The sequence below is a fragment of the Anguilla anguilla genome, chromosome 2, assembly GCF_013347855.1.
Source record: "Anguilla anguilla isolate fAngAng1 chromosome 2, fAngAng1.pri, whole genome shotgun sequence".
NCBI lineage: Eukaryota > Metazoa > Chordata > Actinopteri > Anguilliformes > Anguillidae > Anguilla > Anguilla anguilla.
In genome coordinates, this window is record NC_049202.1 from 71,365,182 (window position 1) to 71,383,960 (window position 18,779).

At 43.6% G+C, this 18,779-nt stretch overlaps 1 protein-coding gene across 4 annotated transcripts in view; it reads left to right on the forward strand.

Moving 5' to 3' along the window:
* Positions 1–18,779, forward strand: part of LOC118219591 (alpha-1,6-mannosylglycoprotein 6-beta-N-acetylglucosaminyltransferase B) — a 134,569-nt gene that overhangs the window by 91,319 nt on the left and 24,471 nt on the right. For all 4 annotated transcript variants that reach the window (XM_035402878.1, XM_035402881.1, XM_035402879.1 and 1 more), the window contains one exon: positions 971–1,102. In XM_035402878.1, coding sequence (XP_035258769.1) covers positions 971–1,102 — 132 coding nt within the window. The remainder of the gene's footprint in view (positions 1–970; positions 1,103–18,779) is intronic.

Here is an 18,779-nt window from a genome sequence, read left to right on the forward strand (position 1 = left end):
TTGCAGCAGAAAGTCGAAACCCAGATTGTAGTTTTTGTGCTGCGGAGGTTCACGTGGAGCTCATTTTGCATTTTTTGGCAGCTGTGGCAGTTTGAAACCAATTACAGAGCCCAATCCTTCAACAAAACAACTTCCTCTTTTTCCTGGGCTGATAAGCTCGTGGCAAAGGAGTAAGACAGGCTAAGTGGCTTTCTTTCATTTGTGACTTGTTTTAATGTTCTTGTGTCATTCTCCTGTCCGACATGCATTTCTGTTAAGGACTGACAAATTGGCCATTTTGTGGCTTGATAGGTAATTATGCTGAATTGGGCCGGCTAGCTCTAAAGTGACTCGATGGACAACTGGGATCGTCCCTCAGACAGTCCCCTTAGCACAGCCCAAGCTGTGCCGTTCTATCACCTGAAACATTGCATTTCTTTGTCATTGTCACGGTCATTTAACCAATATTGCCAAGCCACAGTTAGCTTCAAGCAATCATTACATGCAAAATGACATGTGACCAAGTATTAAAGATGACTAATTTACATAACATTAATATTGTACCAAACATTATGGCGGCCGTGTTAGAAGAGTTGTTAACTCTGGCATCTCGTTTGTGTCGCTAATGATGCCCCTGTGATTCCTGGCCTCAGGTAAACGAAAGTCGCTAGTGAAACGCAATGGAAGATGCTCGCTTAATGACGCGGGCAGGTAATCTGTGAGCGGGGCTTGTCATAACAACAGGTCTAATTATATCGCTCGGACAGATCAGATGTGTATTTTCGAAAGTGCTGCTGGAGAGACGCCAGCCTTTTGTTACTGTCTTCCACTTTCTGATGCGCTTTAGTGCTACTACTATTACTAGTAATGTTACTAGTACTACTATTAACTACCACTAACTACTATTGCTATTAACTATTACTAACTACCACTAACTACTACTAGGATAATAATAATAATAATAATAATAACCGACAATTTTGTGTTGCAGGTTTCTTGGCGTTCCCCCAGGAAGAGGAAGCTGCCCCCTGACAGGACCTTTGCCCTTTGACCTGATCTACACTGACTACCACGGACTGCAGCAGATGAAGCAGCACATGGGCCTCTCTCTGAAGAAGCACAAGTCAGTAAACCTCCGCCCAACCCCCCCCCCCCCCCCCCAGACGGCCCAACCCCCCCCCCCCCCCCCGCCCCTTCCGACGATGCCCAGTGTCTGCGGGCCAGTAGCTATGATGCATGAGCATGTGAGACATCTAATTTCAGCCCTTGTTTATGGCCGGAGTTTATGGGACTATTATGTGTTGATTATTGGCTGAATGGGATTTGGTGTCCTCCTCGGCCGTAACTCAGTCTGGCTGTTAATCCAGTGCACATCTGTGAAACATCCCCCCCCCTCCCCCCCCCCCCCTCCCCCCCTTTCTCTTTATCAGGTTGCTCTGAGAGAGCCTGAGGGGGGGGGAGGATCGAAGACAAACACCCTCAGCGGTGCGTTTTAACGGCGCACAAAAAAAAATTAAATAAATTGCGTTTTCATTTCCAACCCCGCTGATACCGAAGTAGATCTGCATGGGAGAGTTGCGCTGGATCCCGCCCCCGCCCCCGCCCCCGCCCCCGCCCACCCCCCCCCTCGCCCCCCCTTCCATCTGCGCATTTATTCGGCATCCAGAGACGGCGCGCTCGAGCGTCATGACTTGTGGCTCGCTGTAACGCCCCCGTCAGCAGATTAATATTGTAATTCTTGTTGCCGCTCGGCAGTGAGAATACCAGTATTGATTCGAGTGCTGGGGAGAGAGAAGGGGGGGGGGTGGGGGGGTGTTTTGGGGGGGGTGAAGAGTTCCGTCTCGGAGTAGCGGATCGCTCGCCTCGCTTGACTTCAGACGGCGGAACATGCCCAACCTACGCCGCGTATTTATTTTTAAAAAATGAAAAAAAAAAAAAACCGCGCGATCGCACGCCGCCCAGAGAGGCTGAGTGGGAGTGGAGGCGCGGCGGAGTTCGCCGCCAGCTTCACAGCTTCTCCACGAAAAATCGCAGAATATTCCGCATTTTCTCTGTTGCTGTTGCTGTTGTTGTTGTTGATGATGATGATGATGATGATGATGAGCAGGAATGTGTGAAATAGTTTCATCCAGCAGCCTTGCAGTTGCACCCGTTCTTCCCTTCCTGTCTAATAACCCATTCACTGTTGTACACTGATTTTGTTCTGAAAACCTTTATGGATTACGTTTTTAATATATATTTTGCGTTACGTTAAAGTTGCTTTAAATTGCAATGCAAATATGCACATGCAAGCCCAATATTGGCAGACAGCACTAGCACGTTAGCTCGTAGTAAAACGGGGGTCATCAGTAATCCACTGCTTCGCAAATAATTATGATTTTATTGTATATTAACTGAAGCTTCCGTGTGTTGGCGCTGAATTCATTCTAGTTGTCCATCTGTTCCCATTCACGTGAGCCACTAGATCACCTGTGACACACGCGCGCGCACACACACACACACACACACACACACACACACACACACACACACACACACACACACACACACACACACACACACACACACCGCTCCTGGAAGCCGAAAGACATCGTTAATCAGCACCAGAGCGCGCCGAGCCCTTCGAGGCTGCTTTAATCACTCCAGTTTTATGCGTGTGCGCCGCACTGCTTCATTAATAGTGCTTCGGTGCGACGGGCTCCCAATACTTTTAATTTCCGCGCGGGCTGTTAAAGATGCTGAATGGCGATAGGAGCCCCGTCCTAAATCAAACCTATCAGATAGCAGCGCGCCGGCATCGATCCCCCCCCCCCGCGCTGAATTTACGGTCCTGACGGGGCCGAGAGGAAGGGTCTAGCCCCCACCACCCCCAACCCCCTGCAGCCGCTCCCCCTCTTTTTGGACGGGGAGAGACAGGACAGCGGAACGGCGGGACTGTTGTCTGGGCCGGGCCGGGCCGGGCCGGGCCGGGCCAGGCCGGGGGGTGCGCTGGTCGCTCCCAGCTGTGTCCCAGGGGCGTGATTAATTGTATGTGTCTACTCATTCCCAAAAAGGGGACTCCTTCTGGGAGACAGGCCAGCTCTGCTCTGCCGGGGACTCCTGTGTACAGGATGATATTATGAATAATAATCATTTAACCTTAAGTCAGCCTTCGCTTTGATCTTAGTGAGACGTCCCAGCAGTGGCTTAAATCGCCACGCAGTTTTTTTTTAAACGGATTATTCTTCCACCAAGTAGAGGGGGGACAGCTTATCTGTTTGCACGAGATCCAGCCATGCTGGGACTGGGTAAACCTGAGCTAACATCCGCCATCGCGGTTTTATATGTCCCTCTTTACGCTAGCTTCGCGCCTCTCCCCCCCTGGTTCGCTGTGCCGCACCAGATAAGAGCGCCGTGTGACCGTGGAGATCTCTCTGCCGATCTAAACCCCCCCCCCTTTCGTTCCTTCAGCCGGTCAGCCGAAAACGCCGAGGGGTACCGCAAGGTCCTCACGTCACCGCGGCTCACTGCCCTGCTGCGTGGAGGCGACGGCAAAATGTTTACGTTGATCGCTCTCTCTCTCTCTCTCTCTCTCTCTCTCTCTCTCTCTCTCTCTCTCTCTCTCTCTCTCTCTCTCTCTCTCTCTCTCTCTGTCTCTCTCTCTCTCACTCTCTCTCTCTCTCTCTCTCTCTCACTCTCTCTCTCTCTCTCTCTCTCTCACTCTGTCTCTCTCTCTCTCACTCTCTCTCTCTCTCTCTCTCTCACTCTCTCTCTCTCTCTCTCTCTCTCTCTCTCTCTCACTCTCTCTCTCTCTCTCTCTCTCTCTCTCACTCTCTCTCTCTCTCTCTCTCTCTCACTCTCACTCTCTCTCGCTCTCTCTCTCTCTCTCTCTCCCTCTCCCTCTCCCTCTCCGTCCCTCTCTCTCGTGCTCTCTCTTTCTCTCTCGCTCTCTCTCTCCCTCCCTCTCTCTCTGTCTCTCTCTCTCTCATTTTTTTTTTCTGTCAGCCAGTGAGTTTCGGGATGAGAGTCGCTTTGGCTGTCTCGCGGGTGTACTGTGTGTGCTGTGCATTAAAAAAAAAACCGAGTTGTTTTCAATTGCCTCTGAGAGATAATTGATTCTGCTCCACTTTGGCACGGAGTGTCGGTTGCGTTTCCCGCGCACATTTCAGCGCTGGGTTAACACCGACGACGGTAAATGTAAGAGGCCGGGGTCTCAGCAGCGTTAGTAAAAAAAAAAGAAAAAAAAAAGCCAGTTATTATTCACAGCGACGCTGAAATATACACAATGGACACGTAAAGAGAAGCAAACAGGGGTTTAAGTCGTCTTTGATAATAATTTGCAATCTAAAGGCCTCTAAAGAGCAGCTGGAAGCCCCCCCCCCCCTCCCATCCCCCCCCCAGTGTGGCACGATGGCTGCTTTTTGGGACCAATTACCAGCGACGGTGCGCGATGCACCAGGCGAAACCGAACCTCTCTGAGTTTTGCAAGATAAACACTGAAAGGAACACTGATGGCGACGAGGAAGCCCTTTTTTATCTTTGGCGTTCGCGCTCAATGGCAAAACACACAGGAGGCGGATGCTCTGCTGCGCCCGGGGAGGAAGAAAAGCAGCAAATTAAAGCAAATTAGAGTTACTGTGGAATCTGAATAGTGCGGATAAACGCAGATAAAAAACCCTGCGAACTCGCTGCAGATCGGCTGGCTGTTTTCGCTTCCGCCACACGGTTAATTCCATGCGACTGCTTACTGGATCAGGGCCGGCCCGTGGCATAAACGCTCTATGCGGTTGTTTTAGAGCCACAACCGCTAGGGGGGGGGGGGGGGGGGGGCACCACACGACCACGAGGGGAGGGGGGGGCAGCACGATTCCACGTTTATCTAAAGTAAATAACGGTATTTTCGTAATTACGTTATTCATCCCCTATCGCGGAGCTATCGGTATAAATTGTAAATGGAACGGCAACAGAACATTTCATAACAGTGTAATGTAAGAAGGATTTTACCAAGTGATTTCACCCCCCCCCCCCCCCCCACCCCCCACCCCCCCAGGCATTTCCACCAGGCATGCCTTTTCTGCTCTCTGATTGGCTGAGCAATCTTAGCCCTCGTTAGCAGATTTTATACACACATAATGTGCGAAGTGGGGTCTGGGCTTGGCTGGCTTGGCGCACCTTACAGAACGAGTGAATTTCCTGGGTAAACTCTTTTGCAGCCGTAATAAATGGCCCTGTTTGGTCTGGCCCTCATTATATTTCTGTGGAAGCTTTTAATAGCCGTTGAGCCGAAAGCTAATATGTGTGCGGTCTCGTACAAGGGGAGGGTAAAATAAGAGGAGGGGAGAGGAGAGGCAGAGAGAGAGAGAGAGAGAGAGAGAAGGTGTCCTAGAGGGAGCAGCCAGGGTTATAGGGATGGATTCCAGCAGTCTTTCCAGAGATTTCCGTGCTTAGCATCGGATCAGCCCTTCCTTTATGAAAGGGATCAAGTGTGAACAGCGTGCATGGCAGCCTCTTTTAGCAGTGTTGACTTCGCAGATCTTGCAGGGCGACTGGAATTATGCTGAATTCGGTAAGTTTGTGGAGGGGAAAAGTAGTGTTTGTTGGGGTTTTGTGTGCATGTGTGTGTATGCAAACATGCATACACACACACGCAGGCAGGCACGCACACACACACACACACACACACACGCACACATGCATACATGCACACACACACACACATGCGCACACATGCACACACACACACACACACACGCACACATACATACATGCACACACACACACATGCGCACACATGCACACACACACGCACACGCACACACACATACACACACCACACACACACATGCATACACACACACGTATACACGTACGTATTTGTGTTGTTCATATAAATTGGCTCCCTCTGCCGCACTGTGGTGTGTTCGCATCGTCTGGCTGCAGTACTGGCACTGGCACAGTCTGGCTGCAGTAGTGGCCCAGTCACAGTTCAGTGCCTGACCACAGAGCAGGCCACAGTACCAAGGACTAGGGCCTTAGCAGAACGCCCCTGAGCGCCGTAAATCAACTTATGTTTAATCTGCACATCAAATTGATCTCGCTTTCATGAAGCACTCTTCAAAGCACTCAGTCTTTTTTGAGTTTTTGAAATTCTGCGCCCAGTATGAAACCCTCACGTCCCTAACTTCAGGCTTTCAGCGTTGAGGCCACTGTAGGAAATGAGCACAGGAAAGAAAAGCTGCATTGCAGTCTAGTGTTAGGACAGTTTAACAGCCTCACCCTCCACTACACTCTTTTCACCTGGCAGTGAGGCGGCGGTGGTGAAACTGAGAGATTTTCCTCACACGTCCATAGCTCAAAGCTACAATAACAAACGGCTCCTTTTCTGGTTACACCAGTTCCTGTTTGTTGCTCACACAATTTTTTATTTTTTTTCAATTAAGGACCTTGGCTTACTGCAGCGCGATTTACTCTGCCAGTTTAGAATTTCCAAATATAACTTAATGAATAATGAGGCCCTTAATAGCTATTAGTTACTATTGGTTGATGCCAAACTTGGTGAATAAACAAGCTAGAATGGCTTGAATAAAATCCAGAAATGGCAGAGAAGTTGAAAATGAGGCGTTATATTACAGTCCTAAAAAAAAGTAATATGTCGTCTTGCTCGTGGTGGGAGACGTGGAGGTGTGGACAGAACATATCATACAGGATGTACATGTGTGAGCGTGTGTGTGTGTGTGTGCATGTATGTGTGTGCATGCGTGTGTGTGTGTGCATGTGTTTGTGTGTGTGTGTGTGTGTGTGCGCATGCGTGTGTGTGTGTGCATGTATGTGTGTGCATGCGTGTGCGTGTGTGTGTGTGCGTGCGTGTGCGAGAGTGTGTGTGTGTGTGCATGTGTGTGTGCACTTTGACCATGTTATGATTGTTGGTGCCAGATGTGGCGATTTCGGCATTTCAGAAACACTACAGTCTCTAGAGTTGACAGAGAACGGTGCGATCGACAAAAAACATCCAGTGAGTAGCAGTTCTGTGGCAAAAAAACAAACACCTTGTTAATAAGAGAAGTCGGAAGAGAATGGGCAGACTTATTCAAGATAACAGAAAATGCTCAGCTAACAGCTTTTTTACAGCAGTGCTGTGCAAAAGGGCATCTCTGAACAACACAACGCAACAAACCTTGCCATTGTCTCTGATACACAGTGATGGACTGTTTATCCCCACAGTACTGCACCGCCAGCCTGAACCTAATTATACTGTAGCGTACTCCAGACCAACAGCCCCTAATGTTACAGGCCTGTCATGGGTGGCACAGTGGGTTAGGAACTGGGTTAGGAGCTTGTAACCGAAAGGTCATGGGTTCAATTCCTGGACCAGGACACTGCTGTTGTACCCTTGAGGCACTTGATCTCCATTGCTTCAGTCCAGTCCATTCAGTCCATCCAGCTTGTATGTCCAGCTGTATAAATGGATGCAATGAAAAATGTTGTATAAAAGATAAGAGCGTCTGCTAAATGCCTGTAATGTAATATACCTTTCCAAAGTTGACAATCATAGTTGTGGAATGACACAAGCTGATTAATACTATCATCGATGGCCTAAAAGGCTTTAAAATGGAAGCGCTCATCCCCATAGACGCAGAAACAGGAAATGTAAGAATCCATCACAGAAAAATTTGCGGAGAAAAAAAAAGTGAAAATTTTAATGAGCTTGTTTTGTAAACAGGAACATGTAATTTAGAGTGCAAGTCTCAAGGGGGAAGGAAAAGTTTCTACATTACTGTTAAAATTAGGTCAAACAATTCAGCCTCCTTGAACTATGAGGATTTAAAAAACAGCTCAAGGCGCTGGCGAATTAGGGCGTGTCCAAATCAATTTTCGGTCATTTTGTGGCACCAGGCTTACGTGCTAATGCCCCCATGCTTTCATGTGAGCTGCATTCATAACAGCAGTAAACGAGCACAGTGCTGCACTGTTTGAGTTTAAAGCTGGTCTGGGTTAGTTTTTTTAAAAAGCAAGCACATTATTGATCAACCAACTCGCACGGCGTGGAATGTTCCTACGTCAAGCGCCCCCCCCCCCCCCCGTTTTGGCAGCCAAACCATCTTGATGCAAACAGGTTCACTGCAGACCGCGAAACTACCGAACATGGCACGGGCAACAACTGCTACGTTTGGAAAGTAGGAATTACATTTGCACCCAGGCAAGTAGTGCCCAAGAAGTTTGGTTAGCTGTAATCTTAAATTATTAAGGTGTGATGAAGAACACAATGTGGTAAAAGTTTATGGAGGTATTTTTTGTAGAAAATATGTAAATATATACCTCCGTATAAGGTCATGGGGGGTGAATACTATCCATCCATTATCTATATTCGCTTATCCATCCATTATCTATATCCGCTTATCCTGATCCGCCATTCTATCGCAGGGCACATGCACCATTCACTCACACCTATGGGCAATTTAGAGTCTCCAATTAGCCTACCTGCATGTCTTTGGACTGCGGGAGGAAACCCACGCGGACACGGGGAGAACATGCAAACTCCGCACAGAATGGCCCCAAGCCGAGATTCGAACCCACAACCTTCTTGCTGTATGGCGCCGGTGCCACCCACTGGACCACAGTGCCAACGCAGTGCTCTTGTACTACCTCCTCCTGGTGCCACTATATAGAGAACTATGGAGAATTAAACCTCAGAATTATGGACTGACTGGTCAGTCAAAAAGGGTATGAAGTCAGAAGTAGCATAAGCAATAATGGCTTCTCAGATTCCTTATAAGACAATACATGGATTATCTTATTAATTGTCACTGATGGAAAAAAAAATTGAGCATCAACCAAAACCAGTCACACTTTAGAATGATTAAAAAAAACTGGAAATAAATCTCTGGCTCTATAAACTGCTGTTAGAAGCAGCATAAGATAACACTGGTAATTTCTTGTGTACAATAAAACACACAGTGTATTTGTGACCGCATTGGCAGATGTGTTTATTAATGAACGGTGCTAGAGGCAGTTGCTATTGAGCTGAGAAGTCAGAGGTCTCCTGCACGTTCGCTAACCGCTGCTCCCCTGTCAAGGTTCCCTCGCTGATGTTGTGTATTTTAAGACATGGCGAAAAAAAACCATCGCGGACTTGCTTTGAATTTGCAGTGCATTCTTCAAACTGTGGGCAAAGCCATTCCGTTTCTCTGTAAATGACACAAACATGCAGCATATTTATAATATTTTTACATATTTATAACATTATGTAGCGTTTTCATTTTTGAAAACACTACATGATGTTATAAATATGTAATAATCTGTGTCAATACAAAGCTAAATATACATTATGAACATGTACAGGCATAAGACAATTTAAATTACTTTCTCAAATTAATAAACACACCTTCCTATAAAAACACCTTCCAGGACTCTCTGAATGTACCAGATTTTATGTTGATCAAAATTCTTCTCAGCTTTTATGTGAACATATGGCATTGTGTCATTTTCAAATTCTGCATTCTATTTTTAATGTGTTCTGTAGGCAATACAGGAGTTTAATTCTACTCATAATCTCAGTCATCTTGGACCATAAAATACAGAATTCTAAATAATAGCCGGAGTAGCAATTCAGTCTAATACCAAGATTGATTTTCATTTTTGAAAACAAAAGAAGGGCATTATTTTTTACATTTTTAAATGAATGTTTTGGTTCCAATTCAAAGAGTTGTTTATTCTATCTTGGTATTGGACTGAATTATTGCTCCAGGTATTACTGAATATTCACATATTTAGATGTATTTATTTATTTTTATATTATATATTTCAACCTTGTACTGCACCCCCTGTAGTGTAATTGCTTTATTGTGTGAGCTGCAGCAAAAAAAAAAAACATTCAAACCTCACTTGGTTGGCAAGGTGACAGGTCGCTTAGCAACAGTGGCTTGACTTGACTTCGACCCATGAAATCTCTCCCAGTGTTGTGTAGTATGCATTGAACAAATGAGTTTTGGATGCTTGAAAGTTTTGCAAACTTTTTTTCAGTTAAGTGGTCGGTCTCATCATAGATCTGATCTAGGGGTGCAACATTTCGCAAATCTCGCGGTTCGGTCTGGTTCACAGATTTAGTGCTACGGTTTGGGTGGGTGTTTTTGGCGGAGAAAATAGTACCATTGCCTTTGGCAATATCATTTTCATTTATTTGTTTATTTCATTTATTATTCAAAAATGGGTATCAAAATGTGCTGAAATCATTATTGAAAACTTGAGAACACACAGGTTTTCACAGGTTTTTTTTTTTCATGAGGAAAAGTGCCACTTTCTTATTTTCAAATAACAGGATGCAGCGATGGGGGGAAAAAAAGGCGGTGGATAAAACACCGTCTGTGATGCAGGCATCGCTAATGAAAGCACATCAAGCACGATAGCCCATTTATGTCAACGTCTCCCTAGTGCGTCCATTACAAGCACAAGGAGAGAATCGGGAGCAGCTCCGCCTCCACACAGCATTTAAACACCCGCTCCACTCCCATTCAAACAGGTGAGAGATTTTATGTTGATGGCCCTAAGCCTATAATGCGGGTGTAATGCGCCCAAACAAGCAGACTTAAACGATGACAGAGGATCCTCTTACTATGCTCTTGCCACAACTTCACCTGTGTAAATAGTTCCGCTGGATATTTAAAAATAAAAAATAAAAACAAAATAAAAAGAAGCTGCATTAAGTTAACTGCATAAGCGTGCGATCTTTGTGTTCCTTATTATCAATGTTGAATGACATAAAAAGAGGCTCAATCAAAAGTAACGATATTAAAACTCCCGTGGCCAGACTCTCTAAAGAGTTGTTGGGCCCCAATCCTTCTTCCTATACTTTCTTTTGCATTGAAGAAATATAAAAACCTACCACAGATGAGGTGACATGGGTTATCTGAGAAAACAAAAGAAAGGCGTTCTGGATTCATAATCTTCAAAGCTTATTTCCAAAAGGCATGAACAAGAATTGACAATCAAAGAATTTCACTAAAATGTTACTTGTTCTGTCTTTGTTTGTCTTTTGATGCATGTCAAATTTTTTGATTTGTATAGCGCTTTTTACAGAGAACTGTAGCATAGACACTTTACAGAGTAGCAAGGCAGGAAGACAGAGCAAAACACCAGGCCTGAACCCCCAAGTAGCAGGTACATAAGGTAAAAAATTCTCAGTGGGGAGAAAACCCTAAAAAACGGTGGCTGTATAGCTTTATTGCATGTATGCTTAGTGTGGATCCCTCACTTTCTTCCAGACAAACTAATCTGCTCTCCTGATCAGGTGCCTTTTAGTCAGCGTTAGCCAATCTCCCACCTTGTTATGTCTGAACTCATCCCTTCTCCTCCTAGAAGGAGTCCTGTTGGATTTTTACTACATTACATCACATTACATTTACATTTATTTGGAAGACGCTTTTATTCAAAGCGACGTACAGTAAGTGTATAAAGCGTATGAACTGTTAAACGGACGTTTACTGATTGGTAGTTTTTGAATTTTATCCATTTCAGTTTGAGTTTTTATCAATGGAATTCTTCACCCAAGTGTACAAGAATCCGTCTTTTATGCTTATCTCAAGGGGTTGAGTAGATTTAACGGTCTGCCTGAGGGGAGGAGATGGTATTCATTGTGTAAGACATGGCTGGGGTCTGATATAATTTCTGGGACTGTGTGAGGATGGTTTTCTCAGATATGCACTGGTGTGTTGGATGTTTCCATGACTGCCATGGTGTTCATGGCTCTCTGTGTCTGGTGGGCAGTCGGTGCCTTTAGCCAAACTGAGAGATCGCCGAACCAAACTGAAATGCCATCGCACAGGGTGCTTTCAACTATGGCAGCATGGAAAAACAACATCGCCAATTTTTGTTTGACCCCAAATACCTTCAGCCTCTAGATAAAGTGGAGCCTCTGTTGGGCCTACAGTACGAACAGAAGCTCTCTACCTGGAGCGTCCAAATCAATTCTATTATCAAGGTGAAACATCCATGGTGAACACCTATTTATGTGAGGTCACTTGGGCTATGTCCAGGTTGTGTATGACCTGTCTCGAATGGCCCCTGATATATTTTGGTAAATGGTAAATGGACTGCATTTATATAGCAGCTTTTATCCAAAGCGCTTTACAATTGATGCCTCTCATTCGCCAGAGCAGTTAGGGGTTAGGTGTCTTGCTCAAGGACACTTCGACATGCCCAGGGCGGGGTTTGAACCGGCAACCCTCCGACTGCCAGACAATCGGTCTTACCTCCTGAGCTATGTCGCTATGTCGCCCCTATTTTGAGGTCCATTTCCTTGGTCTCATGTATGCGTGAAATTTGTTCTCCAGATGTGACTTTGAACTTCTGAAGCCAGCACAATGTAATTAACTCTGCAGCTGGCTGAAACTGTTATTGTGTGGCAGATCTAATTTGATGAGGGTTTCGAAGCCAGTGTATTTACTTTGTGTATTTGTGCCAGTGTATTTACAGATTTACTCCAGACCCTAGCAAAAAAGATGCAGAGGATAGATTTCCCTGTTGTACTTAAAATGGTAGATGGAATTAATAAGGCAAACTTCATGAGCTATTTTACTATTATTCAAAATCGGATGGCACAGGTGAAAATGATTATTAAGTCAAGTTCATGCTGATGCATGAAGTTCTCTCAGAGAGTTTTAAAATGAGAGATATACCTGAGGTCCTATAACTGAAGCAATGAGAGATTCACTTTATATGAAAATTATGAGTGAAATTTGGCTGTATGCCCTGTTCTAGTCATTATTTGCTTAAGTTTCAACATTTGTCACTCAATTCATGCATGTACATTTTTAATCAACAAATGCCTGCAGGTTCTGGATATTGATTCAGTGTTTTTGTTTTCGGTTTGATTAAATGATCATTCACTTGGTGGTCATGGTACATAGCTCAGTTTTAAACAAGCACTACATCACCTCATTATTTTTTAGATGGGGCTTTGGCACACAAGATGTGGTTTAACTTTTTAAAAAACTTTGTGGAAATGAAGAAAGGCCACAATATGCACTGCTTATCGAGGAAAAAATAGCCACTCATTATATTTGTGTGTTAGAGGTTAGAGGTCCATGTACTGCTAATTGAAATTTGGGGTGTTCTCTGTCAGAATTTTCACTGACACCGGTGATAGATTCACAACATTTTTATTATGAGCGAGCGGTTTTTTGTTGTTGTTGTTTGTTTGTCCGAGGCATTGTAAGAATATATTGAATTGACGTGACGTGGGTTACTTTTATTGTGAAGATTTCCATTTTTCATTAATTGGGGTGAATTGAAATTTCATTACCTCTATAGGATTAAAAACTTCATTTTTTAAATCCCATGCACTGCAAGTTTCAGTTGGAGGAGTGGGATGTCAGCCAGAGAAATTAGGTTTTGCATTCGCAGTTCTCAGTTATTGAGATCACTGTTGTTATTGTTTTGGCCATTCAATCTTCTCTGCAGTATACCCTTGCAGCCAGTGCTATATATCACTGGTATAATGTCAATGAATTACAGTGGTGGTACTCCATCAAACGTCTTAGCTGATGCGCTCCTACTGCTTGAAGAAATTAAGGTGCTGCATTTACAAATTAAGGCCAGAAGCTACAACCGTACAGATTGTCAGCTAAAATGTTCAGCTCTTAGCGAAAAAAGTGCTTGCCTTCTCTTTGTAAACTCTACTCCTGGTCCAGAGATATACAGGCTCATTTCACAGAGAAATTGCTTTTTTTTTTTTTTTAAATAAAGGTCTGTTCAGCTTTCTCCCGTATTTAAAAAGTGAAAATTATCCCTCAGAGTACATAGATCTATCAGCCATTAAGCCTTTCTAAGTCTTGTGTAAGTCTTCTCTGATATGCTGAGCCCTTGCATTCTGTCCCTGACTCAGCACGAACAGGCAGTGCTTTGGAAAAGAAAGACTTGTTTAGGATGATATGCGTTTGGTTCGCACTGTAGATTTCACTGTCACTCCCCCTTCACCCTCCACTGGCCTGTCATTGGTCTCCCGATAAAGCGTCTAACAGCAGGAAGAGCGGATATTATGGGCTGTAATTCAGCAACATGGTACTGACTGCATTCTGCCTCGATTTGACATCATTTGCATAATTTTAAAATCCTGCTGCTTGTGTGTTTTTTTTTTTTTTTTTTGTTTTTTCAGTGTTGCCCTTGAAAGTGATGATTGGACGAACTTTGTTTAAACTCCAACTGATTTATAGAATACTAAACATCATATTCGTTTATAATTCCTTTATTCCTTTTTCCTTCTACAGAATCAGTTTTGATACCGCTCAGCTTGTACTGCACAATCCTCATTCATTGTAACTACAAATGTCTCACTGTAAAACCAATGCAGTTTTAATAAATTAATTGAGTAGTCTCAACTTAAAAGTTCATTAAGAGTAAAAAAAAAAAAGCTTAACTTAAAAGTGCAGTATGTAAGTTTGGAGAAACGTGTAAGAGAGAGCTAGTTTGGAAGCTGACTTTAGCCAGCTCACGCAAACACCTCAGCTACTTTCACATCTGATTGTGTTCGAAATGTCTTGGCTTTCATGACCAGCATGTCTTCACGTCAAATTCAGTGTAAATTATAGTTTTGAAGGTTTTAAAACTATCACCTCTAACCAGGGCAGTGATGCTGCCTTATGGGATTCCATCCCCTGCCTGGTCTAGGCAGGTATGTACCTGGTACACTGAGCCTGAGATTGCACTTTACATTACATTACAGGCATTTAGCAGACGCTCTTATCCAGAGCGACTTACACAACTTTTTTACATAGCATTTTACATTGTATCCATTTATACAGCTGGATATATACTGAAGCAATTTCGGTTAAGTACCTTTGCTCAAGGGTACAACGGCAGTGTCCTACCCGGGAATCGAACCTGCGAACCTTCGGTTACAAGCCTAGTTCCTTACCCACTGTGCTACACTCCGTCCACTTGTTTGTCTCAGCTCATCCCTCAGTGTTCACTGGGGCTCAAAAGGCAAGTAAAGTCTCTGTGGTGTAACTGGGCCACAGCTTCATTTCACAGTAAAGCTGCTGTACCATCACATTACATTACAGGCATTTAGCAGACGCTGTCATCCGGAGCCACTTACATTGTATCCAGTTACACAGCTGGATATATACTGGAGCAATGCAGGTTAAGTGCCTTGCTCAAGGGTACAACGGCAGTGTCCTATCGGGGGAATTGAACCTGCGACCTTTAGGTTACAAGACCAACTTCTTAACCATTGTACTACACTGCCCCCACACACGTCTCCTTTCCCATGCACTGGAAAATCTCATTACATTACATTAGTAGACTTACATTTTATCCAATTATGCAGCTGGATATATACTGGAACGGGGAATCGAACCTGAAGACCAGCTTCTCAGCCATTTTACCACACTGCCGCCTATACCACACTGGCCCTGTACCATGGGCCGCAGCATGAGAACATTCTCCGTGTTGAAATCATTATCGGGGTGAGCTTCAGGAATGTCCCAGCGGGACGTCATCCGTGGGGTGGTGTGTTGCTAGGCAGCCGTGGGTTATAGATGGGTCTGCATTCCGTGTTGGCTAGTTACTGTTACCGTCCAGACTGGCACAGGTGTACTTGCCTAAGTGACTGGCTTGTTCTACTGTTAACGTTATTCTTCTCATATGCACGACTCTCATTAACATCAACTAAGAGGAATAAAATGGGGGAACTATGTATAATAAGGGCTATAATTCCTACCAGACCTGGGTCAAATACGTATTTGTTTTGGATTCAAATACTTTTCTATGCTTTACTGGTCTTGTCTGGTGTATTGGAACCAATGAAATACTCTCAAAAAGTGCAAACCCTGCCTTCTGGTCATGTTGGCAGGCTCAATTACACCAGGCAATATCAATAGACCACAGAAAAGTATTTGAATCCAAAACCAATACGTATTTGACCCAGGTCAAAACCCTGACCCTGATTCCTACATGGTTCACCCCATTATGGATGTAAATAAAAATGAAGCTGACAGTCTACGCTTTAACCTCATATTGAAGTCCAATGGGCTGGGGTACAGTGCCAAAACAGCATTTGTGTCATTGTCCAAGCTAGGCTTAGTTTCAGAATAAACTGTACATGCCTGTGGGAATACAGCAGTCAAAATCACTTTTCACTGTCAGTCATGAGTTTGTACCTCACTGAACCTGTGTTTTGTAGTTGTCCAATGACCATGATATGCACTACGTTCTACGTCGCTTTGGATAAAAGTGTCTGCTAAATAAATGTAATATATTGTTATGAGTTATATAATGTGCCTGATTGACAACTCATACTGTAAATCATACTGTAATTGCATATATGTGTAAAAAAAACACAAGCGTAAGTCAGATGGTAAGTTTGTAGTGGAGTTCAGTGTGTAACCTCTCCCTGTGTTCTACAGATAGATGAAGAAATGGTAGAAAAGCAATGCAGAATTCATATTAATTTAACAAGGGATTACAGTTCAAAATGGCACCCGGGGAAATGATTTGTTGTGCTTTTCACTGTGAACAAAAAAAAAATCACAAAGTTACAAACAAAAAAAAAAAAAACAGGTATGGGATTTACTATACAGCTGTAATTGCCAAAATGCGCAATTAACAACAGTGCCACCGTGGTGCTCTTTGTGTTTAATTGATGCCTTGCCTTCCTGGGATGAAAATGCAAATACTGGAAGGAAAGCATGTAAATGGGGTCCATTAAATATCCTGTCAAATTTTCTAAAGCCGGTGTCAGAGCCAATCTTTCATTTGCATGGGACTTTTAAGGCCTCTGGAGAGCATTAGTGTTTGCTCTCTTTCCGAACTATGCACCGCATTGTTCCACAAACTCATTGCCACAAAAAAAAGGCTTCTTCATTTGAAGGTCTAATGTTGCTGCCTTTTGGTTAACCCTTTGAATGAATCTTTTTGATAATATTAAATTATAGATTGTAGATACACGAACCTGTAGCTACTTGATATCTGTAGCCGTAGATATGGGAAGCAGTCTACGGGTTCTTCACTTGGTTTTGTATCACTACTTCAGAAATATACCAGCTTTCTGCTGGTTTAGCATGTAGCATTTAGCCATGGCGTGATGTGTATTTCTACCTCAGTAATCCATGTTGTTTTGCTAAGTCTGGCCAAAGTCAAGCATTCAGTCCGGCTGTAAAAGTATTTTTTGAGGTCATTCTTTCAACCTTTCTCATATCATTTATATTATTTGGTTTATGTGCGTAATGTGGTGCAGTTACACATGTTCAATACATTAAAGTTAATCACATCGCTCATCATTGAAACATACATTGTTGGTGATTAGTCAACATGTAAGGGTGTTATGAAATGTTTTGTGTTTTTAAGAAGGTACGCTGTTGAAATGTTTCTAATGTATTGACGGCGTAACTGTAGAAATGTTGTAATCAGGCTAATATTTCTATTATTATATGATTGATAACTATTAATCTGGCCGTAAAATAACGATGTTTATTGAAGTAATAACTGCACTGTATTCTAAAGGGTGATCCATTATTATGACGGTCTGGCAGGTATTAATCTTGCGATGATGGTATACTGTAGTAGCCGAAGGAGGACTGCAGAACTGACTGCTATGCAGTGAAATGGGCCGGGCTAACAGGAGGAAAATCTGATGTAGCTGTAATTATGACCTCGGGCCACAACGAGTAATGGCAAATCAATACAATAATGTCAGGATTTTAAAAGCTTTGAAGTATCTGTGATACAAAGCCACCGTATGTGTAGGAATATAATTTCTTGGACATTATCAATGCCTAAAACAATAGGTGACTAAACGCACAGGGTATGAGGCCTGTCACCAAGGTAATGCTCAGTTCTCGGGTTCTGACAGTAAAAAAGACGAAACAATTCCTTGCTGTGAAAGTAGTGTGGTTGCGGCTTGCGAGAGATGGAAGAGCCGGAGTGGATGAATCTTTTAAACGTGTATTGCGGCTGCAAACAGAAATTATGCGTACTCCTGTTCTCTGATTTGGTGAGTGGGTTTGTGTACTACAATTAATCATGGTTAATCACAGCACTTGCCTTTGTAGAAACAAATTTAAACCGGATGGGTATGAAGCAGAGATGTGTTTTCCCTCCCTTGGAAAATATTGTCGTAGTAAAAATGTTTTTTTGGTATGAATTTTGCATAATAATATGCTGTTTTTGCACAATATTACATTGAGCATAGGTGAGTAACTTTATTGCAGCAGCAGACGACCGAAGCATAAATATTTAATTGAATCTGCAGTACTTATTTATATATTTAATATTTATTTGGGCTCTTACGCGATTACAGCACCTAAGAGAATACCTAACTGAAAATGAACCAAGTGAATACCCCGCTGAGGAGTGTGTATACATCCTGTTACCTTCCAACGCGCATTTTTAATTTTGTAATCTGTCAGCCGGTTTCAGTATTGGAAGCCCATTGATGAGTAACATTTCTTTCACTCGTTTGTATTCCAACATATAGCTGCCATGAAGATCTCACAATCGGTTGCCAGTTTTTAAACAAAGGGATGTCAAGATCGTAGTCTCTAAGGCACTCTACCGGTGCTGGCAGGTCCAGATCAGGAAAAAAAGTTAAGAGACTCACCCCATATTTTTTGAAGAATAATTGCGCTTACTCCACTGAATACTGACCGCTGAACCTTTTGTATGAAACCCCTCAAGATACACCAAGCGGTGCGCTGAGATCGCCAACAGCAAGAAACCAAAACTTATCACGTCGAGGTCGACAACTTTGAGAAAAACCCCCTTTGCAATTCAAACAGCGAAAGTAACTGCATGGCGTAACTGAGTGCATGTAGTCTTGTAAATAGACG